Below are 25,635 nucleotides of genomic sequence, written 5' to 3'. Positions count from 1 at the left end.
AAGCAGAGATCACTCAGAAATTTGCTTTCACATAACCAAAGTGGATTTATTAATCTGGTATAGATACTCCTCTCTTAAATTTGAAATCCCAATTCTGACATTACTAAACTGCTTTGATCCTATACAAGAAGCGTCCAAGTTTCTCATTTATTACTATATAACTATTAAATTTTTTTTATACATTTTTGGATTTTCAAGTATGATTTTACTTAGATTCTTATGCATAACTAATGTCTGTTAGGAGAGCCAACATTTTTCTATGTGTGTATGTATCACTGTGCATCCATAACCGACTTGATAGGAATAACACAGGGTAAAATATTTCCATGCCAACAGAATGATTGGTATGATCTACAGCTATGGCTCCATGGATTTAAGAATGGGTGTCAACTTAATTATATGTACAATAAGGAAGCTTACACAGATGTAGGGCCCGATTATGATGTCCGCCTGACATGTGCCCCTGTGGTCCACTCACCCCATTACGATGCAGAGAGACCTTTCACTGCTCTTCTGACGAGTTCATTGGAAGCCATCATAATCCCATAAGGACGGTGGGGTCAGCCTTGGCTCCTCCGTCTGGATTATAATGGCACTTCCCAACAGGCTTTCCATGTTGGCCTTTCTGACATGGAAAGGCTGTTGGTAAGTGACTTTAGGGACCCGTAGCAAATCCTTTTCACCCCTGGCTCTCCCCTATTGGGCCTGGGGGGCATCAACCTCCCTGCACCATGTGGCAGGCACAGCCTGGTGCCTGCCACAAGGGCAGGGATGTTTCAAAACATCCATTTTTCAATTGCAGCTTGTGCTGTGGGCCTTTTCCACCAGCTACTCAAACGCCCATTGAAAAATGTATGTTTCATACTGCCCATAGGGCGGCCGCATCTAAACTGTGCGTTCTGGCAATTCTTTATGCCAAGCGGCGTCCTTGACTTTCCAATGCAAACGTCTGTGACTAGACAAAAGTCGTAAATGTCCATAATAGATGTAAAACATTGGAAGTACTTTTACGACTTTTTCAATGAATCAGGCCTATTACATTTTCCCTTTATGTTTCCAGAAGTCAATTAGTCAAAATTAGGAATTAAAGCTGAAGGATAGTTATCTGAATAGACATCAGGTTACTACACATCGTATCAAGGTCCATTATTGGGAGTAGGGCTGCTAGTGTGAGAGATACAGCCTAAGGCCCTCATTTCGAGGTGGATCAGAGTTGCCTCTGACTTACACTGTTTCAGGCTGGGAACCGACCGACCTCATGTCTGCAGTTACGACCTTAATATTTAGATTCAACCTCACATGGTGTGGTCAGAAACATCCATTTATCAATGGAAGCATGTGCAGCGGACTAAAACCACCTGCAGCACAAACTCCCATTGGAAAATTGAAGTTTCTAAACACATCCCTGCACCATGTTGCAGGTACCTCACATGCCACAGGGATGTTTAAGGGGGAGGCCAAATGCGGAGGGATAGCGGGTACAGGGGTCCGCTAGGGGCTCCCAAAGTCAGTTTCTGAAAGCCAATCAATGTCAGAAAGGCCAACATGGATTGGCTGTCGGAAACGGACATCATAATCCCCATGGCAGAAATGCCATCCTTCAGGGATTTTGAAGGATTTCCGACTGGCTGACGGGCTCCGTCAGAACTGCGTCAGATTGTCAAGCCGGTTTGAACTCTGACCGCCTTCATCACATTATGGGGGTCGGACTTTAAACCTAGAATGTTGGTCGGAAAGCCTCCAACCAGCAGTTGGAAAGCTGACCGACATTGTAATAAGGCACTAAGTGTAAAACCAAATTAAAGGATATATTTTAGTAGATGTTTGACTCTCACATTATAATTACCTTTTTCCTTCAGTGATGACAAAGTAGATACGTTTCAATAGAGTCTGGGGCAGCCAATGAGCAAATTTTAATAAAAGGTCCCACAAGCAAGCTGAAGAGAAGTTGATCTTTACACCCATTCTTTCTAGCATCAGCATCAACATGTATTTAATCAGTCTCAAGTTTAAGCAAGATATAAAATTAGTTTTAACCTTCTTCTATGATTGCTGCAAACAGAGAATACATTATTTTTTCAGGGAGTAGGCCAGTCAGAATTAAACTGCAGCCCCTCTTGTTCAAACAAATCACATTGAACTGATTGCCTATCAATGAGTCAGAGGTCTAAGTTTGATTTTTCAGGTTCAGTTACAAAATATCGAGGTCAAAAATACCTACAGTATTACTGAGACATAACTATTGACTACAAAAATATAGACAGCCTATACTTAAAAAGGTAAGTACAAAAATATTGAAATAAAATATAGGGCCTGATTATGAGTTTGGCACAACAGCACTGGCTCAACGCTAACTCCGCTGTGCCAAACCCGTGCAAGTGTCACACAAGTTCAACTCATGATACGATCAGCGGCCCTCTGCCTTTTTCACATGGCTGCACCTGGAGAACAGGCACCACAATGGGAACGGCAAAAAAGTTCCAGCACGGCATGGACGTCCATGCCGTGCTGGAACTTTGAGGGAATATAGACAGGGGGGCACATATCGTGCCCCCCTGATGTATCCCCATGGTGGGGGGGGCATGGGGGTCCTGGTGGGCCCCCTTTGTTCCTCCACTGCCAGCCTTTTCATAGGGTGGCTCATAATATGCTGCACTACTCCCTGCTCAGCTTATTGCGTCGTGGCCCAGCTGCACCATCACCTGGCGCGGCTGGCGGTCCATCGCAGATATGACTTTACCTGTCATAATACGGCAGGCGTTGGACCGCCTATGCGATTCTGGCAGCCACAAGACCACCAGACTTGTAATTAGGCCCATAGTTTTCAATCATATTGTTGTATTAAATATCAATTTTTTAACATAAATAACTGCACCAGTATCTCTCATAGCTTCATCTCTAACCCCATCAAAATGTGGCTGTTGTCTGTATGTCTCCAAATTACAGGGCCAGTCAAGCAAGAAAGCTACATCCACCCCATCCTCTGTGACTAGAGTTGCCTCAGTCAGCCGCTTGGCATAGTCAAGGCCCAACTGTGATCCCATCTGGAGATTTACTATTGCATTTACTGCAGGTGTACTAGAGCCATTTTTTTTGTTTTTACAGCTAGGGTCTCCAGTCCGGTGAGCAAGAGCCTGACAGTCATTACAGCAAGCATTTTTGGGACCCCAGTTCTTACCCTGGTACCCACCCTTGGACTGTAAAGAGTTTCGGGACCGACACTCTGAACAGGTTGTTGGGGGCCTTCAGAAGACTTTTTGTTTTTACCTTCCTGTGCATCATCTTTCCCTTGGGGGTCTTTTTGGCCTCTTTCTTTTAGTCACCTGCACCAGTGAAATATTTGACTCACTCCTGTTTTGACCCAGTGGTCTGCCTTCTTCCCCAACTCTTGAGAAGAAAGTGGACCTAGGTCTACCAGCAAATGATGTAACTTCTCTTGATAACAAATACTCAACAGATGCTATGTCACAATTAAATTGTAAAGCCCTTCATAGTCATGCACATTGCTACCTTTTCACAAGCCACCTAGTGTCTTCACTGAAAAGTCTACAAAATCAACCCATGACTGACTCTGGGTAATTCAAATCTACCTGAATTTCTTTCTATAATTCTCAGTGGTGAGTCCAAAGCCCTCAATCAGGGTACACTTCATGAGGGCATAAGATGCAGCATCTGTCTCATACAATGTCAGACGTCTCTCTCTGCATTTAACTGAGAACATTTCCCACAAGAGAGAACTCAATGCTTCTTGGCGACCTTTCTACTAATGCAAGTTCGCTTAAAAGCAATACACCACTTGGTGATATCATCACCATCTATATAATTGGGACAATCCTTTTGGGGATTTTTGGGTCAAAAGATTCCTTTTTGTCCCTATTTATGAAATTGCTGCCACCAGAGATGGGTCCAAGGCCCATCTCGGTTTTCTGTTTTTCAATGTCCAGGAGTTGAGATTTTAAAGTTAACCTGATGTCCAATATTTCTAGAGCAGCTCCTCCTCTGAGGGATCTTCTTCTTCTGAGACAGGAGTCTCTACCACCTCCTCAGCATCATCGTCTACTGTTTGCAGGATGCTGAGGTTATAGCTAGCAGACGCTACAGAGAATGAGGACAATTAAAAATGGACTGCACAAGGGAACTTATAGGTAAATCTGGGGGACCCCGAATGAGGGATCAGGTTGCAAGGGCCTCAGGACCACAGGAGCACAGCTGGTTTGTCAATACCCAGGCCAAGAAGGCTGGGTGTAGAGCAAGTAGGTGAGCCAGGCTCTGTGTGTCGAGATAGTCTTCGCGGCCCGGGGCAAACTGGTTACAGGGTTGATTTACAGACAGCTGGGCCACTTATAAAGTGGGTCCAAGGGGTTCTGAGGCTCCTCAATGAGTGCTTGCTTCTGGGGCAGTTGGAGTCTTGGTGTCGGTTGCAGGTGGTCTAGTACCTCAGGAATTGCTACTGCAAAACTCTGGTAGGTCCTGGTGACCTTTCACTTGGTGGAGGGACAGATCTGACCCTCCTGAGCTGGTGTACCACTTCTAATTTGGTTGCTGGGTTGGCATCGCCAGAAAACTGTAAGTTGGTAACCAGACTCCTCGGGTTTGGTACCTGTGAACTGTGGACTGCAGGGGAGTAGTTCCTCTACTCCAAGGGAGTTCTCTGTCGATTGTCAAAGGGCTGGAGGTGCTCCGGGGTTCTTGGAGGTCTCACAGCAGCAGGATGAGACAACATTCCCACAATGGTTGAGCCCTTGAGGTAGCAAGTGGGGGTTTGCACCAATATTCTGCAGAAGGTACTCTATTCTCGGGTCAGCAGCTCTTCTTTGTCCATTTGTTCTTTTTAGGTCCATCGAATCTGAAGTTCAGTCTCCAGGGGTTCAACCGATATACTAACTTTGGGGCATTAAAGGGAGTACCAGGTAGTAGCCAATGGACTATCTATCTTTAGGGTGACTACACTCTCTGTGTGACCGCTTCCTTTAGGGAGGGGCACAACCCTGACTCTGATAGGCTAATACCTTCCATCACAAGATGGAGTAATTGGAGAAGTGGGGTCGCCATTGCCTGCCCCACCTTAGGGGTGGTGGTGGCTGAATGTGGGCACACCTTCTAATCTAGCAAAATTTCTTGACAGTCCTCCTGCCAAAAGTGAAGCAGGACAGGGTAGTTGGCATCCTCCTCTAACTGGGGATGCCTGGGTTGCATTTCAAAGGCAGTATCGCCTTTGAAACGTCCTACCTTGGAATCCACCTCTGCCCAGAGTAGGTATTGTTCCTGGCCTCTGAGAGCGACTGCTCTTACCTCATGAGGTCAAAAACATGTCTAGTGGTGGCAGGTTAGCTGAGACTAGTTAAAGACTGCACCAGTGTTTGGTAAGTATTCAGGGGGCACCTCGCAAGTGCCCTCTGTGTGTATTTATGAATACATCCAACACTGGTATCAGTGTGGATTTTTTAAGATGAGAGGTTTGATAGGTTTCTAGCCCATGTACTCTATTCGGCTTCCCTGTGCACTTACAATTTCCAAGCAGGGACCTCGATATTTTAGGGCCATATTTACTCAGACAGATATGACCACACATGTGATATAGTGCACCCGGCCTTAGGGCAGTAAGGCCTGCAGTAGAGGTGACTTACCTATACCTCATGCAGTGTCTATGGGTATGGCACACAGGGATGTTTGTCATGTCGACTCTTCAGTTTTCGTTGCAGCAAGTCTGCAATCGCAGTTTGAATGATCTTAATGAGGGGTCCCTAAGGTGGCATAATTGGTGCTGCAGCCCTAGTGGACCGCTTCAGTCCAAATGACCTAGGTACCAGGGGTACCATTTACTAGGGACTTACAGGAGTTGACAATTGTGGTACAGTTTTCGGAAAGAGCTCTGGCACTGGGAAAAGGGTTAGCAGGCACCCAGTGCACTTTCATTTGAAATTACATTATGTTTAGGACTCCCGGTTTTATAATATTTCTGTTTTCTATTTTTCCATCTGTATTTATCCATATTTATTTTTTGCTTATTTTTTCTGTACTTTTCCATTTTTATATTGTGTTTTCTGTATAATTGAATCTGCAATGAGTATTTTCCCCCATTTTTTTAACTGATAAATTTGTACTCGCATTTACATGTCCAAAAGGTTTCAGCAGTACACAGTGCAATAGCGTTATCTGAAAGCACTTGCATTGTAGAATAGCATAAATAATTGCAGCTCTGCACTTAATTAAGCTTAAATAGGAAATCTACAGTCTTTTTTCATCTCCCCTACCTGTCAATCTATACACCTACTGACCTGGTAATATGAAAATAAATAGTTTTCTGTCTTTATTATCTTTTAATCATCAATAAAAACTGAAATCTGGGTGCCCTAATCATGTTCAAGACAAAGCATGGAGGCTAATCATGTCCAAAGAGGCACTTTCCTACCATGAGGAACAACCACTGGAGAGACTAAGATACCCACACATTGAGGCAGACCAGTCTTTGAAATGGAGAAAGCTGAAGTCAATAAGCCTTGCTTTTTGCTCCATCAGTTCCGCGGAAAGCCTGTGGGGAAACATCTGAAATCTCTCACTATCTGCATAATGCCTTCCTGGGGAGAAAATTATGTTTGTGGGTCATTTCAGCCAGAAGTGTCTTCCTTAAATTGACGTCCAAATCCATCTAAATATGCTCAAAGCCCTTGCAAAGTCTTTAGGGAAACTATGGTTGGACTAATTCACCAGTACTCAGCTACCAGCCTTCTGCTAAAGAAAACAATTTTCAGAGGCCTCAGCAGTGAATGCTCTGTTAATCAGATGGCTATCAGGTCTCCTATACACATTCTCTCAATTTCTCCTCCTCTGAATTGCCACAGAAGGAGAATTACTTTTGGTGGCACAATCTTAGCCAAGGAGCCCATGGTATCTGCGAGTAAGGAAAATGTCAAAATCCTCTCTGGAAATCCCTCTGAATTTCCCCAGCCCCCTACTAGATACACAGCTATCTCATCCGGCACTAATCCATCTAAAGTTGGATATCTCGAGATTGAGAGGTTAGCTTGGCAACAATTAGGTTGCTCAGAAATGGAAGCAACAAGTATTAAGGAAGGAATATGTTCTGTTCTGTCACTAGACTATTGTTCAATATACATTGGAAACAATTTGAAGTTACAGCCAATATTTTATGACCCCTTTCAATTTTTGGACTCCCTTAGGGACGGTTTCTGTAAAGAACACTTTAAAAGCCCAAAGTGTGACCACCAAAGTAGGTAGGGAACATGGGAAATATTTAGTCCACTATAGAAGAACTAGCACATCGTTTATTGCATATTTTCTCCCTTAATCGTCTGGTGGTTCATTCACCTTCACGATCATGGGGCATACCTTGAGTCCTATAGAGCATTCAAACTGGTCCTTTTTAACGTTCAGGAACATTGGCATTTATTTGACAACTTAAATTGTTATTTGAAAAAAATGGTATCAGTTCGTTGCCTAGGAGAGACGACCACCTACCTCAGAAAGAGGTATATTAAGGCCAGTTGCAGATTGTATTCCAAAAACTAATAAATTATGATTTTCATCAGTAGCTCATCCTTACAATTCTTTTCAGAAATCCTTCAATGAAAAGAAAAGTCTTACAAACTAGATGTGTGTATGCTTTACTTATTTATGCTTTACTTATTTATTTTGAAAGAACAAAGACGTTCAGGTCATTCAGCTCTTTCCTAATTATTTGTGGGACAATTGGAAAGGGGAAGAAACCATCAGTTGCAATAGGTAGATGTGTACAGTTTGAAACTGTTACTGCATATGAGGTGGTGAACCTACACATTCCCTCAAGCATAAAGTGACGCTCTACATGTATAGTAGCATTATCCTTGACACAATTTAAACGGTTTACTCTATCAAAAAGTTGTTGAGCTGCTACATTAAATTTGCCACATACAATTGTGAAACAATAGATTTGATGTTGGTTCACAGACAAAGGTACACTTTCAAAAAAGGTTTTTATTTTTATATCAGTTGGCAATTAATTTGTATTTTCTTTATAGGAATAGAACATATCTTCACAATAACAGCTATGTAATTTTTGTAATAGAAATTCAGTATCAAATTGAAAGCTTTTTATATCCTCATTTTGTAAGTAGTATGATGAGGAAGAGGGGACTTGTCAGTAATGGTAGCATTACTTGCTGCTCATCGTAATTTGCCTGTCTCAGGAGGGAGACTTCCTCATTTTGCACGGACTAAGATGAGGAAGACTTTGATCAGAAGTAATGAAGAAATCAGCAAGTAATCAGATCTTTACTTAGAAGGTGCAAGTAGATATGTGTAGCAGCGAGAGTAACACTATGCAACCCTACATGGATTGGAACATGCAGGGAAGAGAAAGTCAGATTAAAAGCTTGAGCTATTCTGCTAACCGGCAGATCTCTTTCCCCTTCTCTCTAAGACACACACAGACACACATTCTCAACTACCTGTATTTGCCTAACTAAACCTTGAATCACGACTGAGTAGCATAGAATAACTTCTGCTCTGGGGAACAGCAGCATCCTGAATCATTCCAAATGCTAGGCATGGAAGCATTTCGGATGGATGTGATAACTTAAAAGACAATATTAATTGCTACATTAATTTAATTAATTATAATTAATTGCAAAAAGACAGTTTGAAATAACACAATTACACATATTCCAGAGGAAGAGGTGAACATGTATACTTAGAAAACAAGAAACATGAAAAAATGCTCTAAAATCAAGTGCCCGATTATGAGCTCGCCGGTCTTCTGACCGCTGCACTCGCGGTGGTGTAGCAGTCCACCGTCTGCCGGATTACGACTCTTATGGTCATACCGACGGTAGACCACGGGCTTGGCCAGGGAATAGTCATTCAATGTAATTGTGCCAGTCCCGCTGAGCATATTACGAGTTCCTGCACCGCCAGCCATTTTATGGCGGGAGCCCCGCCATGAAAAGGCTTGCGATGCAGGAACAAAGGGGGCACTACAGTGCAACTATGCCCCCTGCCACAGGGGTGCATTCAGGGGGTCATAACATGTGCCCGTCTGTCTTTACTCCCCGAAAAGTTCCAGCATGGCATGCACACCACCATCAATGTTTTGCTGGAACATTTTTTGACGTTCCCATTGCAGTGCCTGTTTTCCAGGCACCGCCATGGGAAAGGCAAAGGACTGTCCACCTTTCACGAGTTCAAAACTTGTAATAAGGTGGGCGGTCCTTCCGTAGCTTTGATGCAGCTCTGCCGGCGAAGAGCCACCACAACTTTGCCAAAGTCGTAATTGGGCCCTGAGTCTTCTCCAGATCTTTAACATAATCCCTTAAATCTCCTCATGCCCCCACCCCACTCAGTTTGGTGAGTATTTGCTGATATATTTAGCCATTGAAAGCACTGTGCCAAGCCCTAATAATAAGATAAAGATTGATGCAGAACATTGTAATGGGTGTTAGTTTATTGCCAATATACTTGTACTTTTCTCATTAAATAGTAACTATTCAAATAACATTGTACTTTGTTTTCTTCGGATTTCCAGGTCCAGTCACTGGGCAGTTTTTGATAAACACTGAGAATGCAAACAGTTAAGTATTAACAATTGTTTAAACACTACTGTTTCCTTTATGTGCATATCCAGCTTGCATTCTTAGCATATTTGAGAACCGGTATCATAATTCTATCACTTTCTTGATAACATGCTCGCTGTATGGTTTGGTTGTCCAAACCAGTTACTTGTTTGTAAAAAAATCGAGCAAATATGTCTGGCTTTTTATTTTTATAAGTTAAAGTGATATTTCTTTGTAGTTTTTCAGTGAGTGAGTGAATGTGAGTAAAAGTCAATAGCAGGATAAATGTATATATGAGTGAGTGTGCAGATAGATGAATGTGTGAGTGCATAGGAGCGAGAAGGGGCCAGGTCAGTTTGTAGGGCAATGGCAGTACATGATGCGAGGGCTGTGTATAAGATAAGGAAAATCTATGGTGCAAGCAATTGTACAGTGTGACCCAGTTTTTTCATCAATGTTGTGAAGCATCTAATTGCATATGATCTACATCTGCAACAGTTTTCAGAACTCTGTCCCAACCTAATTCACTATCTGTGTTCATCCTGTCCACCCCCAGGATGAGCCACCCTGTGCTTTGTCTTGGATTGCCCCTTCAGTAGGCAGTGATTAATCTGGAACAGAATAAGTGCCCGAGTACCACACATTTGCTAAGAAGTTTCCAGCCAGTGCTATTGATGGTTGGGTGCCAAGTGCCAAGGCTGCATAGCCTTGATTCAACCATATGCATACCTATTTCAATCTTGCAGGCTCTTTTTCATCCCTGCTTTCTCCTTTGGTCACTGTCTTTCTGCCTTGCTGTTTTTGCCTTCCAACTTCTTTCCCACCTTTGTGTTTTTCTCCCTCCTGCCTTGAATTAATATCTATTGAAGACAAATAAGTGCTAATCCTCAATGAATGAATGAGAACCAATGGGCCCCACCTGCAAACACCAGCTCAAGTTAAGTAATATCTCTAGGCTTAGACCAAGTCACTCCTCCTTCCTTGAGTTTCACTCATCGTGCAAAATCTCCTCACATGTCTTAGTGTGCCTATTATGGAAGCTGCCTCTCTTCCACCAGGCTGCCTCCTTCTATTGACCACGGGGATCCATGGCTCTTATATTCTATGTGCCTGAAGGTCAACTTTTTGGTGGTTAGTCATAAGTGCAGCTGCTCAGTGCTCACCTTTACTGGGAGATCCTTAGTAAGTTAAAACCTGAAACTGCAATACAATCTACTTCCATCATATACATTTTCAGTAACATGTTTCTCTGCCATTCGATCTATGTGATACAGCACCATGAGCTATAGTGGTTGCTGAGACTTCTGTGACTGGAGCAGCTAGAAGGACTCTTCTCTTGCAGTTGGATCGACCATTTCTATGGAATACTTTGTTTTTTCTCTGTTTCTGTGCAAAACATTTTTTTTCCTAACAAATCATAGGATTTACTAAAACCTATAGCCTCAGACCCTCCTTAGCCACCCAATCACTGCATGTGTGGCTGTGTGGGTCTGTGAGTGGGAGTGTGTGTGGCTGTACTGGTGTAGATGTAGGAGTGTGATTGGGTGTGTGAGTACCTCTGTGGGTCTGTGAGTGGGTGGGAGAGTGGTTTTCTGGGTCTCTGAGTGGTTGAGTGAGTGGCTGCATGAGTGTGTAAGTAAGTGTGTGAATGTTTCTTTGAGTCTCTGAGTGGGTGTGTGAGTGGCTGTATGGGCATGGGAATGGTTTTTCAGGTTTGTGAGTGGGTGTGTGAGTGGCTGTGTGGGTCTGTGAGTGGGTGTATGAGTGGCTTTGTGGATCTCTGAGTGATGTGTGAGTGGCTGTACCGGTATATGAGTGTGTGTGTGAGTGGTTGCATGAGTGTTTAGGTGAGTGTGTGAGTGACATGTGGGTCTGTGAGTGTGTGTGTGTGTGTGAGTGGATGTATGGGCGTTTGAGCAGTTTTGTTGGTGTTTAAGTGGGTGTGTGAGTAAGTATGTGAGTGCATCTGTTAGTGGGTGTATATTTTTATTGGGTTCTGAATTCACCGATCCATCGTGGAATGGCATGAAAAGTAGTGTTGAGTGCCGCGGTGGATCCGTGGACTTGCAACGTCCAAAAAATCATTTTTGGGTAATTTCTTTCCTATAATGGGTCTCTCACAGACCCCTCCATCAGTCCCATGTGGTCAGGATACTTCTATTGCCCCACCTGGAACTGTGTATCCATTGACAAAATTGTGGGTACAACTTTTATTTCAGGTTGTGGCCAGCCAGTCACGGCATTGCTGTTGGTGTATGGATTCATGGTAGATCCATATCTCTAGATTGAAAATGTAGGGAGGGGGGCTGTGCGGCCCCTCTCCTGGAGCCCTTAATGGGCCTGGGGACCACCACTACCCAGGTCCAGCTCCTGCAATGTCCCAGGGTGCCCACCCTTGAGACATTGCTGTTTGCTATGGCAGGGTGGGAGCACGGCTCCCGCCCTGTCTAGAAAACACTGCTTTGCTTTATTGAAGCGAGAGCAAAGCAGAATTGCTTTTGGGCAAGGGGAGCTGCATGTTGCCTTGGGGGCATTGGGGCTCCCTTCACGGTCCTCAACATGAGGGCTGGCCCCGGGGGATGGGGGCCCCAGAGCGCGAAGTGTCCCGGGAGGGGGGCCACGCAGCCCCCTCCCTTTTAATGAAAAAAGGAAGAATAGCCGGGCCACGGGAGATGGGGTCCCTGGGCCGAAATTGGCCTGGGGAGGGGGGTCCCCTCCCCATATAAAAATAATTTTAAAAATGGCCAAGCCCCGGGGTTTGGGGTCCCCGGGGCCAATAGTGGCCCAGGAAATGGGGGCCATGTGGCCCCCCTTCCCTATAAATTTATAAAAAAATTAAGGCCATGCCCCGGGGGTCAGGCCCTGGGGAATGGGGTCCCCAGGCCCCCAAAAATACTAAAAGAAGGGGGCCACACAGCCCCCTCCCCGAACCACTCTGCAAATGCGCCCCCTGGCGCGTTAGGGAATTAAGTCTGATTGAATACTGAGGGTCCCTGGGGGCCAGCTAGCCCACCAGGCACCTCCAGTAAATGCCACACAGCTGGATTGCAAAGAGGTGGTCCGAGTCCATGCCCGTTTTTACACCACTCTGCAAACATGCCTCTTGGTGCACTGCTGGTGGGGGGATGAGGTCCTCTTGTGTCCTGAGGACCTCAGGACACAAGTGGACTTCATCCTCTGAGCAGCAGTGCGCCAGGAGCCACGTTTGTAGAGTGGTGTAAAAAGTAAGAATGGGGGTGGCCTTGGACCACTCTCAGCAATCCAGGTGTGTGGCACTTACTGGAGGTACCTGGTGGGCTAGTTTGTTCTAAGGGACGCTCAGGAATGAAGGGGACTTAATACCCCAACTAAGAATGCACCAGGAAGTGCGTGTGCAGAGTGGTGGGGAAAAGGGGCATGGTCTTTGTCCACCTCTCAGCAATCCCACTGTGTGGGGGTTACTGGAGGTAAGAGGTAGGCTAGTTGGCCCCTAAAGGACCCCCAGCAGTGAAGGGACTTCAATCCCCATCCAAGAGCACGCCAGGGAGCACGTTTGCAGATTGTTGGGAAAAGGGGCCGTGGCCTGCTATGAAAACTTAGCATGCCTGCTGAGTTGGACTTACTGGAGGTAATAGGAGGGGAAGTTGGCCCCCAAGGATGTCCTTGGGGGCCATCTACCCCTCTTGTTATCTCCAGTAAGTCCCACACAGTGGGATTGCTAAGAAGTCTTCGGAGGCCTTCCCTCCTTTCTCCACCACTCTTCAACTGCACCTTCTGGCAGACTACGGGATGGGGAATGAAGTCCAATTTACTCCTGAGGGACTTTTGGGGGCCAAGAAGCCCTCCTGGTACCTCCTGTAAGTCCTACACAGCTGAATTCCTGAGCGCTGGTTGAAGGCCCAGCAGCCTTTCTCTACTACTCTGCAAATGCAACTACTAGTTAAAGAAGTGTTTGCAATGTAATACGTTTCGCATTTGCGAGAATTAGAGCTATTAACGTTGTAAATATAAAAGTTTTTTATAATGTTTTTCGGAGTGGATGAACGTTGTGTGTAGTGGAATTATGTGGTATGTTGTGCAGTGAAATTATGTGGATAGAAAATATGTGGTATTTAGTGTATAGCAATTATGTAGAGTGGGATTATGTGTTATGGAGAGTAAATATGTGGTAAGGTAGTCTGTGAGGTGGAGTGGTAAAGTCGGGTTTAGTCTTCCTCGTTTCCATAGAAGCTCAACTATGAACTCAGTGAGACAAAAAATGAATCACTGAGGAGCACTTGTGGACCTAGTCAGAAGTTATGAGCAGGGCCACTGGAATTATGCGACTGTTTGGCTGCACCAACTTTCGCACAATTATAAATTGTCTGCATTAGCCACATAGTTCATAATCTGCTCCCTACTCTGCAGACTAGAACAAATAAAACATGTTTCTAGCTCAAACGGTTCAAACGTTACTAAAAGTGCAATGACAAGGGTTACAGCTTGGTGGAAGACCCTCTCCAAACCAAAAATGGTCACCTGTTACTTATTGCTAAATATGGGTGTTAAATTGGTACTAATGGTGTGCAAGCCACTCTTGTTTCCTTCTACGCCTCTCTTGCCATTTTCTCCATTCCATTTGCTTTTTTCTGCACATTTATTTCTTTTTATGCACTTCTCTTGCCTCTTTCTGCAAATCTCTTCTACTTTCTGCACCTCTCTTCCCTCTTTCCTTTTGCATGTCTGTGACCTATTTCTGAACCTCATTTGCTTCATTCTGTACCCCTGTTGCCTCTTTCTGTACCCTTCTTCCCTCTTTCTGCACCTCTCTTGCTTTTTTCTGTACCCCTCTTTCGTCTTTCCGCACCTTTTTTGCCTCTTTCTGCCCCTCTGTTCCTTCTTTCTGCACTTCTTTTGTTTCTTTCTGCACCTGTACTGCTTCTTTCTGCACCCCTCTTGCCTCTCTCTCCACCCCTCTGCCCTCTTTCTGCACTTCTGTTGCTTCCTTCTGCACTTATCTTGCTTCTTTCTGCACCTCTCTTGCCTCTTTCTCCACGTCTATTGTCTCTTCCTGCAGTTCTCTTGCCTCCTTCTGCACTTCACTTGCTTTTTTCTGTAACTCTCTTGCCTCTTTCTGCACCTCTCTTGCCTCTTTCTGTACCTCTTTTGCTTCCTTTTGTACTCCTTTTGCCTGTTTCTGCACCCCTTTTCCCTCTTTGTGTAACTCTCTTGCCTCTTTCTATACCTCACTTCCCTCTTTCGCACCACTCTTGCCTCTTTCTAAACCTCTGTTCCTTCTTTCTTCACCTGTCTTGTCTCTTTCTGCACCCGTTGTGCCTCTTTCAGTACCTCTGTTGCTTCTTTCTGTAGTTCTCTTCATCTTTCTGCACCCCTGCTGCCTCTTTCTGTACCCCTCCTGCCTCTTTGTGTACCTCTCCTACCCCTTTCTGCACCCCTCCTGACTCTTTTTCCACCTCTGTTGGTTCTTTCTGCACCTCTTTTGCTTTTTTCTGCACCCCTCTTGCCTTTTCTGTACCCCTGTTCCCTCTTTCTGCACCCCTTTTGCCTGTTTCTGCAACTTTCTTGCCTCTTTCTGCGGTTCTCTGCCTCCTTCTGCACCTCACTTCCCTCTTTGTGCACCTCTGTTGGCTCTTTTGAGGGGAAAACGCGTTTTGGGACCCCCCTTTTTTACTCGGCCCCCGCTTGACGAATCCCCCGGAGACTTTCAGGATAGGAGCTGAGTGGAGCGCCCCATTAGTTTTGAAAATTTCGCGAAGATTTGTCAACCGGCGCCAAAGTTATTCAAAATAGAATTTTGAGATTTCCTATGGAAACACGGTCCGAACTATAACTATCTACTGGCGACCGCCAGTAGATAATATATATGACAAAATGACTTATGACAAAAGTATGGCACACCTGAAGCCATCTTGAATGTAATAAAGTGGTAACACTTAAAATATTTAATTTACAAAGGAACACAATGAGGGGATTCATTTTGCCATAGAAATTATGATTAGTGCGGCAGAAAGAAAAATTAGGGCACATTTTGAATTCTCAAATCCTCTTCTATGTCATAAAAAAATTCTGACATGCAGACTGAAACATGCACTTTGAATACCAGCAGCAGACTTCCCTGGTGAGCAGTAGCTTTACTACAGTGATCTAATGAGCAACTAGAGTGCTAACATTCAGAATTTATGGCAAATGTGTGACACATCTGAATGCCTTCTTGATGGAACCAAGTAAAAAACTGAAAGTATTTCCTACTGAGGAGACTGCAGTAAATGAGGAAATTAGGAAACTTCATAACAAATAAATCTCCCAAGATGGCCACCAGAGACAAAAGAGCCCAAATGTAGCCCAAATATCACCCAGATGTAGCCCAAGTATAGCCCAATGACAGAATGTCCCAGAGTGTTCTAACGAACAACTAGAGCGCTAACAGTCTTATTTATGACAAAAGTATGGCACACCTGAAGCCATCTTGATTGGAATAAAGTGGTAACACTTAAAACATTTAATTTACAAAGGAACACAATGAGGGGGTTCATTTTGCCATAGAAAGTATGATTCATTCTGCAGAAAGAAAAATTAGGGCACATTTTGACTTCTCAAATCCTCTTCTATGTCATAAAAAAATTCTGACATGCAGACTGAAACATGCACTTTGAATACCAGCAGCAGACTTCCCTGGTGAGCAGTAGTTTTACTACAGTGATCTAATGAGCAACTAGAGTGCTAACATTCAGAATTTATGGCAAATGTGTGACACATCTGAATGCCTTCTTGATGGAACCAAGTAAAAAACTGAAAGTATTTCCTACTGAGGAGACTGCAGTAAATGAGGAAATTAGGAAACTTCATAACAAATGAATCTCCCAAGATGGCCACCAGAGACAAAAGAGCCCAAATGTAGCCCAAATATCACCCAGATGGAGCCCAACTATAGCCTAATGACAGAATGTCCCAGAGTGTTCTTAAGAACAACTAGAGCGCTTACTGTCTTACTTATGACAAAAGTATGGCACGCCTGAAGCCATCTTGATTGGAATAAACTGGTAACACTTAAACATTTAATTTAAAAAGGAACACAATGAGGTGTTCATTTTGCCATAGAAATTATGATTAGTGCTGAAGAAAGAAAAATTAGGGCACATTTTGAGTGACTTCTCAAATCCTCTTCTATTTCATCAAAAAATTCTGATATGCAGACTGAAACATGCCCTTTTAATATTTAATACCAGCAGCAGACTTCCGTGGTGATCAGTAGCTTTACTACAGTGATCTAATGAGCAACTAGAGTGCTAACATTCAGAATTTATGGCAAATGTGTGACATATCTCAATACCTTCTTGATGGAATCAAAGTAAAAAACTGAAAGCATTTCCTACTGAGGAGACTGCAGTAAATGAGGAAATTAGGAAACTTCATAACAAATAAATCTCCCAAGATGGCCACCAGACACAAAAGAGCCTAAATGCAGCACAAATTTCACCCAGATGTAGCCCACATGTACTCCAATGACAGAAGTGTGCAAAACACTCATTTTTTGTGTATTTGCAGTTTTATATAGTGCAGACTTGTCAGGTATTGGAATGCTTTACATGAGCATTGGTTACATCACACAAGATCAAATTCATTTTGGTTGAAGACATGGGGAGATTAAGTGATTTGACCACAATCACAGAATGTTGAGCTGTAGCAGAAACTCCAACCTGGTTCCCCAGTTGCAAAGTCTGCAGCTCTGGAAGTAACACCACATCCTCTCGCCAAGGTGCAACATTTAATCAAGTGGTCAACTGGATAAAAAAACATAAAGATTACAAATAATTTAAAAGTTCTTTGTCGCTATTTGAAAACTCAGAAAATATGTCCTCATTTTAGTTTTTTAGAGCACTAGCCATAATTTTGATGCAAATAAGACCCTCTCATGTATGTAATTTCTAAAGGAAATACTCTAGGTATTACAGTTTTGATTACATCAAGATGACGTCAGGCGTTCCACACTTTTGTAATAAATATAGAATGTTAGCAATCTAGTTGTTCATTGGGATACTGTTGATAGGCAGAGGCCAGGGGCATGGACTCTGAAAATTGAAGGCAGGTAGGAGAGTGCAGAGGCAACAATTTGACCACACTGGGAAAGGCAGGAAGGGCAGTGGCAGCACAACAGACTATGGAGGGCAGTGGAAAGGGGGGCAGGGGCAACAAACCAACAATACAGGACTGGCAAGAGAGGCTGTGGCAATATAATAGACCATTGTGGGCAGAAGGAAGAGGCAGTGGTAGTACAACCATACATGCCAACAGACCCGTTTCAGCCAGGAAACGTCCAATGTTTTTAAGCTCAAATGGGCTTTATTTGATCTGTCTCCTGTCTACAATCTCCTCTTTTTTAATGTAACTCAAAGGGGAAAATCAATACCCCAGTTTTTTTTCAAAATCTCCCTCTTACCAAGTTCAAAATGTTCGCAAGTATGGTACATTGAATCATGGTAGGCAGGAGGAATTGGGGTAGGGACATGGACTCGGATAACAGAGGACAGGAGGGACATAGAGAGGTGCACCAAACTGACCCTACAGGGCAGGCATCAGGGTTTGCAGCAGCACAATACACCACACAGCGCATGTGGGACGGGAGTGCAGCACAACAATCCATAGAAAGCAATAGGGAGGGGACAGGACCATGCACATGGACAACAGAGAACAGATGGGAAAGAGGCAATGGTAGCTAGCTGACCATAATGGACAGACAGGAGAGAAAGCTGCAGCATAACAGACCATAAAGGGCAGGAGGGATGGATCAGGGGCATTACAATGGAACAGACAAGCCAGGAGGGAGGGAATAGGGGGTCTGCACATGGAAACAGAGGGCTGGGGGCAAGGTGGCAGGGCAGGAGCAGCAAGATGACCATGGAGGTCAGGCAGGATGGGCACTAGAAACAAGACACACCATGGAGAGCAACAATGAGACTATGGTGGCATACACACAGACCATGGAGGGAAGGTGGGAGGGGGTCAGGGGCAGCTAGCTGACCACACATGGAAGGTGGGAGGCGCCATGGCAGCACAGAAGACCATGCATGGCAAGCGGGAGGGTTAGTGGCAGCACAATGGCTATGATGGGCAAGAAGGAGGGTGCCGGGGCATCCACAAAGGACCATGGAGGATAGAAGGGAGGGTCAGGACCAGGGAACAGACAAGAGAGTTCAGGGGAAGGGGCCTCACAACAGACCGCGCGGGGCAGGCAGGAGGAGCAGTTGCAGCACAACAGATCAGGGAGGACAGAAGGGTGTGGCAGTAAAATGGACCATGGAGGACAGGAGGAAGGGGATAGGGGCATGGCATGTAGACATGCAGGGTGGAGGTGGCAGGGACAGGTTACAGTCATCTGACAATGCTAGGCAGGTGGGAGGGGAGTGGCAGCTCAACAGAACACTCAGAGTAGATAGGAGTGGCAGGTCCATGGAACATAGTGGGCAAAAAGGATGGAGCAGGGGCATGCACAAAGACATCGGAGGGCAGGTGGAAGGATAATAGGGGCAGCAAGCTAAGCACAGAGGCTAAGCAGGAGGTCAATGATGGGCCATAGAATTGGGCAATGGAGGGCAGGAGGAGTGGACTGGTACATCATGCTAAATGGAGGGCAGTGGCAGCACATCAGACCATGCATGGCAGGAGGGAGGAGGCTAGTCCATGGATTCAGACAACAGAGGATAGGGAGGAGGTGGGTGGGGCAGCAAGCTAACTGTTCAGAGATGGTGGGTATTAGGAACTTTATTGTTTTTAAAATGTGTGTCTGTGCGAACTACTTAAAATATGAACAAGTATGCAGCATAATCTCACTTTTATTCAGGAAGAAGCGGACGTTTGTGACTGTGACTCCGGGCTCACTTGGCAGAAACACCCCCTGACCCTCCACCCCCATCGCAAAATGTAATGCCCGTGCAAAGGGTAGGTGGACGCAGTGTTATATAGAACATAGTCCTGAGAGCACGATTGAAAATGAAAACTAGATGTAGTATATGGTATAAACTATGCACCAAAAAGTGTGATATAAGAAAATATGCAATACATTGTGCACAATGACACATTCATTGGAGAGCGCGAGATAGCACAGGCACTAGCGCGTACTATGCGATATGCGCCTTGGAGTGTAATATGCACCGGGCAGTCTTGTGTAACATAACTAGTCTCTAAAGTTGTAATATAAAATATGTGCTGGGGAGTGTAACGTTGCATATGCACTGTGACAAAGATATGGATCCCAAATTGTAATATGTATGGCATAGCGCTGTGCGTTATAACATACACATCGAGGAAGGCACGTTAGATGGGGCAATATAACCCGTGCGAAGGCAAGTGTGGCATGACATATTTACGGGGTGGTGTTAAGTGCACGTGGGCTAGAGAGTGTCATAGCATACGCACTAGCTGGTGGAATACAACACAGAGGTGTGAGGCAATCGGCGGGCACTAGTGGGTGTAACACAGCATTGGGCTCAGCGAGGAGCACGCTGTGACTCTCAAGTGAGGTTCGTCTCCTTTCCAGAGAGTAAAATAATATTACACATCCGGCGGTGGATGTGTTTTTTATTAACCCTGAGGGGGGTTTCTTGCATAGTTTGGTCGAATTTTTGTCGAATCCCCTTTGAATGGCTTGGTGTGAGTGTATAATTAATGTGCCCGTCAATAGCTACCCATGTTTGTATAAATAAACAACAAGGGTGTCTACTTGGAGAGTACCCACCGGTGGGGGCGCCGGGATTAGGCACGGTAGGGCATCAGACACGTCAGAGCTTCACTAGCGGTGTAAATACATTCCATGTGGATTCATTCTATGCATAGTCGCCTTTTAATGAATATCACGCAAATCGTCATGGTAATAGGTACATACGGTTTGTCCAGCATGTCCTAGGTGTTTCTATAAATATATATATATTTAAAATAATAAAAAACAAAGGCTGGCCCCGGGGGATGGGGTCCCCGGAGCCATAAGTGGCCTGAGGAGGGGGGCAACGCAGCCCCCTCCTAAAGAATTTAAATTAAAAAAAGGCCATGACCCGGGGGTTGGGGTCCCCGGGGCCGATTAAGGCCTTGGGAGGGCCAAATTAATTTTTTTCAACAAAAAAAATTAGGGTGCAGGCCCTGAGGGATGGGGTCCCCAGGGCCAATAAATTAGAAAAAGAAGGTGGGCCACACAGCCCTCCTTCTTAAATAAATAAAAGACTGGCATCGTGCAGGAGGCCACGCCCCCTCCTTGCAGCACTCTGCAAACGCGCCCCCTGGCCAGTTGTAAGTTGGGGAATTAATTCCGCTTCAATACTGAGGGACCCTGAGGGCCAACTAGCCCAACAGGTATCTCCAGTGTGTGCCAGGGAGCTGCGTTGCAGACAGGTGTTCTGAGGCCACGCCCCTTTTTACACCTCTATGCAACGCAGCTCTGTGGCGCTTACTGGAGGTACCTAGTGGGCTAGTTTGACCCTAGGGACCCTTAGGATTCAAGGGGACTTAATCTCTCATCTTAGAACGGCCACAGGGCGCGTTTACACAGTGGTGAAGGGAGGGGACGGGGCCTGAGGTGACGTGTGCAAACACGCCCTGTGGCACGTTTTAAGTTGGGGAAATAAATTCCCTTTCAATCCTGAGGGACCCTGGGGGCCAACTAGCCCACCAGGTGCTTCCAGTAAGTGCCACTGCTCTGCGTTGCAGAGAGGTGGTGCAGGCCGTGCCCCTTTTTACACCTCTCTGCAATGGCGCTTACTGGACGTCCCTAGTGGGCTATTTTGCCCCAAGGGATCCTCAGGATTCAAGGGGACTTAATCTCCCAACTTAAAAAACGGCCACAGGGCATGTTTACACAGTGGGGAAGGAAGGAGATGGGCCCTGAGGTGACGTGTGCTAACACGCCCTATGGCGCGTTTTAAGTTGGTGAAATAATTCCCCTTCAATCCTGAGGGCCCCTGGGGGCTAACTAGCCCACCAGGTGCTTCCAGTAAGCGCCACTGAGCTGCGTTGTAGAGAGGTGGTCCAGGCCGTGCCACTTTTTACACCTCTCTGCAACGCAGCTCTGTGGCGCATACTGGAGGTACCTAGTGGGCTAGTTGGACCCTAGGGACCCTCAGGATTCAAATTAACTTAATCTCCCAACTAAAAATGGCCACAGGGCGTGTTTACACAGTGGTGAAGGGAGGGGACGGGGCCTGAGTTAATGTGTGTAAACAAGCCCTGTGGCGCGTTTTAAGTTGGGGAAATAATTCCCCTTCAATCCTGAGGGCCCGTGGGGGCTAACTAGCCCACCAGGTGCTTCCAGTAAGCGCCACTGAGCTACGTTGCAGAGAGGTGGTCCAGGCCGTGCCACTTTTTACACCTCTCTGCAACGCAGCTCTGTGGCGCATACTGGAGGTACCTAGTGGGCTAGTTGGACCCTAGGGACCCTCAGGAATCAAATGAACTTAATCTCTCAACTAAAAACGGCCACAGGGCATGTTTACACAGTGGTGAAGGGAGGGGACGGGGCCTGAGTTAACGTGTGCAAACAAGCCCTGTGGCGCGTTTTAAGTTTGAGAAATAATTCCCCTTCAATCCTGAGGGACCCTGGGTTCCAACTAGCCCACCAGGTGCTTCCAGTAAGCACCACTCTGCTGCATTGCAGAGAGGTGGTCTAGGCCGTGCCCCTTTCTACATCTCTCTGCAACGCAGCTCTGTGGCGCTTACTGGAGGTACCTAGTGGTCTAGTTGGACCCTAGGGACCCTCAGGATTCAAGGGGACTTATTCTCCCAACTTAAAATGGCCACAGGGCGTGTTTACACAGTGGGGAAGTGAGGGGACGGGGCCTGAGGTGAAGTGTGCAAACACGCCCTGTGGCGCGTTTTAAGAGATAGGTTTAATCCCCTACTAGGGGCTTACAGAGGAGGTCATGCTGATCATAGGGGGACCCCAACGCATAGTGTTCCCTAGTGTATGTAGGTGTTTTCACTGTATTCTGAGTGTCTTTTAACATAGCACTGGCTCTAGGACTGGTTAGTCAGACTCAGTTACCACCAGTATCCGTCTGAAAAAGTTGAGGGTACAGGATGATTTTGCAACAAGGCTTCTTTCTGCTCTTCTGTTTGTTCTTTCTGCACGTTATCCTTCTTCCTGCACTTTTCTTCGTCTTTGAGGACTTCTGTTGCTTCTTTCTGCATTTCCTTTTTTTCTTTCTGTGCGTTTTTTCTTCTTTCTTCACATGTCCTATCTCTGTAGGCATAGTTAGAAATTAGCATTTAAAAAACCTTTGAAATTCACTGAAAAAACCATAGGTTTCAGGCACGTTATAGTTAGGAATTAGCCTTTAAAAAACCTTAGAAATTCACTGAAAAAACCATAGGTTTCAGGGGCGTTATAGTTAGCTGGACTTTTCACTCGTACAAAACCATTGAAATTCCCCCGTTATAGTTAGTTCAGCTAACTATAACTCGCGCGCCCGCAATGCACTGCTGATGACGTCACATATTACATCACTCATGACATGGTCAGTGACATCACTCATGACATCACTGATGACATCTCAAATGACATCACTAATGACATCACTGATGACATCATCCTTGTGATAGAGTGGCAGACCTCCTCTTCCCCTAATATAACCTTTGATACACACATTCAAAAATAGAAACTACAATGTTCAAAACAATGGACATACCAATACCAGTTACAACAACCTATTCAGTAATTCTAAGATCCACATACACATCCACTCATTCACCAACAGTCCTATACAGTCACTCATACATGTACTCACTCATCATATGTACTCACACACCTATACATCCAGTTACACAACGCCACTCATCCATAGAGTTACTCACACACATAGTCACTCATGCTAATAAAGAATCAAACATCCATTTACTTGCATATACAGTTATACACACACCACCACACTTACTTCTACAGAAACTTACACGTACTTAGTCTTTTAAACAATCACTTATAGAAACATTTACTTATTCATACAGGAACTCTTTCAATCTCTCACTCTCACATATACTCACTTATATATACCAATAGTCACATATACTAGTTTAAAACATATGTAGTTACTCATAAAGACACTATTGAGACAGTCTATTACTCACTAACACACCCATGCACACACTCATCCACCCATACAGTCCTGCACACATGCTGTCTTCAACACATACAAACAGTGAGTCACTCATTCATGCACCTATGCACTACGTAATACCCCCCACCGAACCATACATACACTCAGACACTCAGACTGATACTCAAAAAACCAACTAATAACCTATATAGACACTCATGTAGCTACTCACCAACCCATGCAGCCACTTATACACAAAGTGAGAGACTGATACAGATATTTACACATTTAAACATTACTCACTAAGCCATGTATTCACTAAGATACACTTAATCAGTCAGTTATACAATCAATTTTTCAAAAACAAATCATCCATTTAGACACTTATAGACCCATTTATTCTTCCATCGACCTTGAGATATACATATATAAAACATATGTAATTTTCAGAAAAACACACATTCACTGGATGATGTCATCAGTGATGTCATTTGAGATGTCATCAGTGATGTCATGAGTGATTTCACTGACCATGTCATGAGTGATGTAATATGTGCCGTCACCAGCAGTGCATTGCGGGCGCGCGAGTTATAGTTAGCTGAACTAACTATAACGGGGGAATTTCAATGGTTTTGTACGAATGAAAAGTCCAGCTAACTATAACGCCCCTGAAACCTATGGTTTTTTCAGTGAATATATATATATATATATATATATATCTCTTAAGATACCCGTTGCATCAATCTCGAAGGAAACGTCGGGAAACAGACCCGAATTTTGAATGCGAGTTGTTTTATTGTTTACACATCCGCCATGACCTGTTTCACATGACATATTGAAAGGTGTACTACTATTTATAGTGACATTGTACTCATTAATTCAATAAATACAGACAAAATACTACATAACAAACCACCACCAAAACTCATCCTTTTTTTGGCTAAATAATTCAATCTCCCTTACAAAGGAAAGTATGGGTGATTCAAATAATTTATTTTCATATAATTTTCAGCTACAGTGTGTAATACCATCACCTGTAGGACATCTAGTCTTGGAACAAGTTGTCAGCATTATATATGTAAATAAAAACATCTTGTCAAAGAATCCTGGGTCCGTCACTCTCTCTTCGCCGAAAAGGAGGTTGTGAGAGTCTACAAGTCTATGATTTAATTTACGGAAGTTGGTTGCTTCCATTGACGGACCCCCTCCCTACAAGTTGGCGGCCGCCCTCAACGGACTTTCAAATACGAGGATCCGTGGTAGAACGTTGGTGGTCGCCCCCTACTGCAGTCAATCATGCTGTCATCGACCAGAGGATGACAGCAACTGGGTCGGAGGACCTGGCAGCGATCGTAATCAAGGCGGTGAGTAATAGGGTATAAGGTGTAGGTGGGGAGGTATGATTCAAGGCAGTTAGAAAGTAAGCCGATTAACATCAGGCTTAAACTCACTGAGATAGTAACACCTCACAATGTCTGCGGAAGCGGTTCGTGAAAGAGAAGCTGCAGCAGACAAATTATTTGGTAACCTACCCAAAGCATCCACAAGTCAATTACATCAGCAGGACAGAGGTGCTAACAAATAAATTGATGCCATGACATTATTAAAAAACCTGGAAAAGAATATGAGAATGGAAATTACAAAATAGTGGGAGCACAAATCTTTAACAAAGTACATGGAGGTGGGGCAAGTCCCACGAGGACTAAGGATCCTGCTCACCCCGAGTTTCGATAAACCAAATCCGAATATGCTCAGGGGGTGGGGAGAAAGCAATCTTGCAGCCTCCATGAATCTGGTGAATATTTTAATTAAATATGCCGAGATAGACCGCAAAAGCACTCTGGATGAAAGTGACAAAATCAATGAGGATCTCAATAAATTGGAAACAACAGAATACATCAGGAAATCAAGAGATGAAATTAACCCCTTCAGTGCCCATGACGAGATGGTCTCGTCATGGGCCGCGGTTGCGCTGTGCCCATGACGAGACCATCTCGTCATGAACCCCGCCCGCTAATGAAATGCCCGGCACAGGG

At 44.7% G+C, this 25,635-nt stretch overlaps 1 protein-coding gene across 1 annotated transcript in view; it reads left to right on the top strand.

The window, feature by feature from the left end:
• LOC146866840 (scavenger receptor cysteine-rich domain-containing protein DMBT1-like) overlaps positions 1 to 25,635 on the top strand; it is a 380,014-nt gene that overhangs the window by 189,962 nt on the left and 164,417 nt on the right. The window contains exon 2 of the mRNA XM_085614577.1: positions 9,521 to 9,565. Coding sequence (XP_085470703.1) covers positions 9,521 to 9,565 — 45 coding nt within the window. The remainder of the gene's footprint in view (positions 1 to 9,520; positions 9,566 to 25,635) is intronic.

The sequence above is a fragment of the Triturus cristatus genome, chromosome 1_2 (assembly GCF_964204655.1).
Source record: "Triturus cristatus chromosome 1_2, aTriCri1.1, whole genome shotgun sequence".
NCBI classification, from domain to species: domain Eukaryota; kingdom Metazoa; phylum Chordata; class Amphibia; order Caudata; family Salamandridae; genus Triturus; species Triturus cristatus.
The sequence above is the reverse complement of the archived record's forward strand: the minus strand, read 5'-3'. Positions and strand labels throughout refer to the sequence as shown.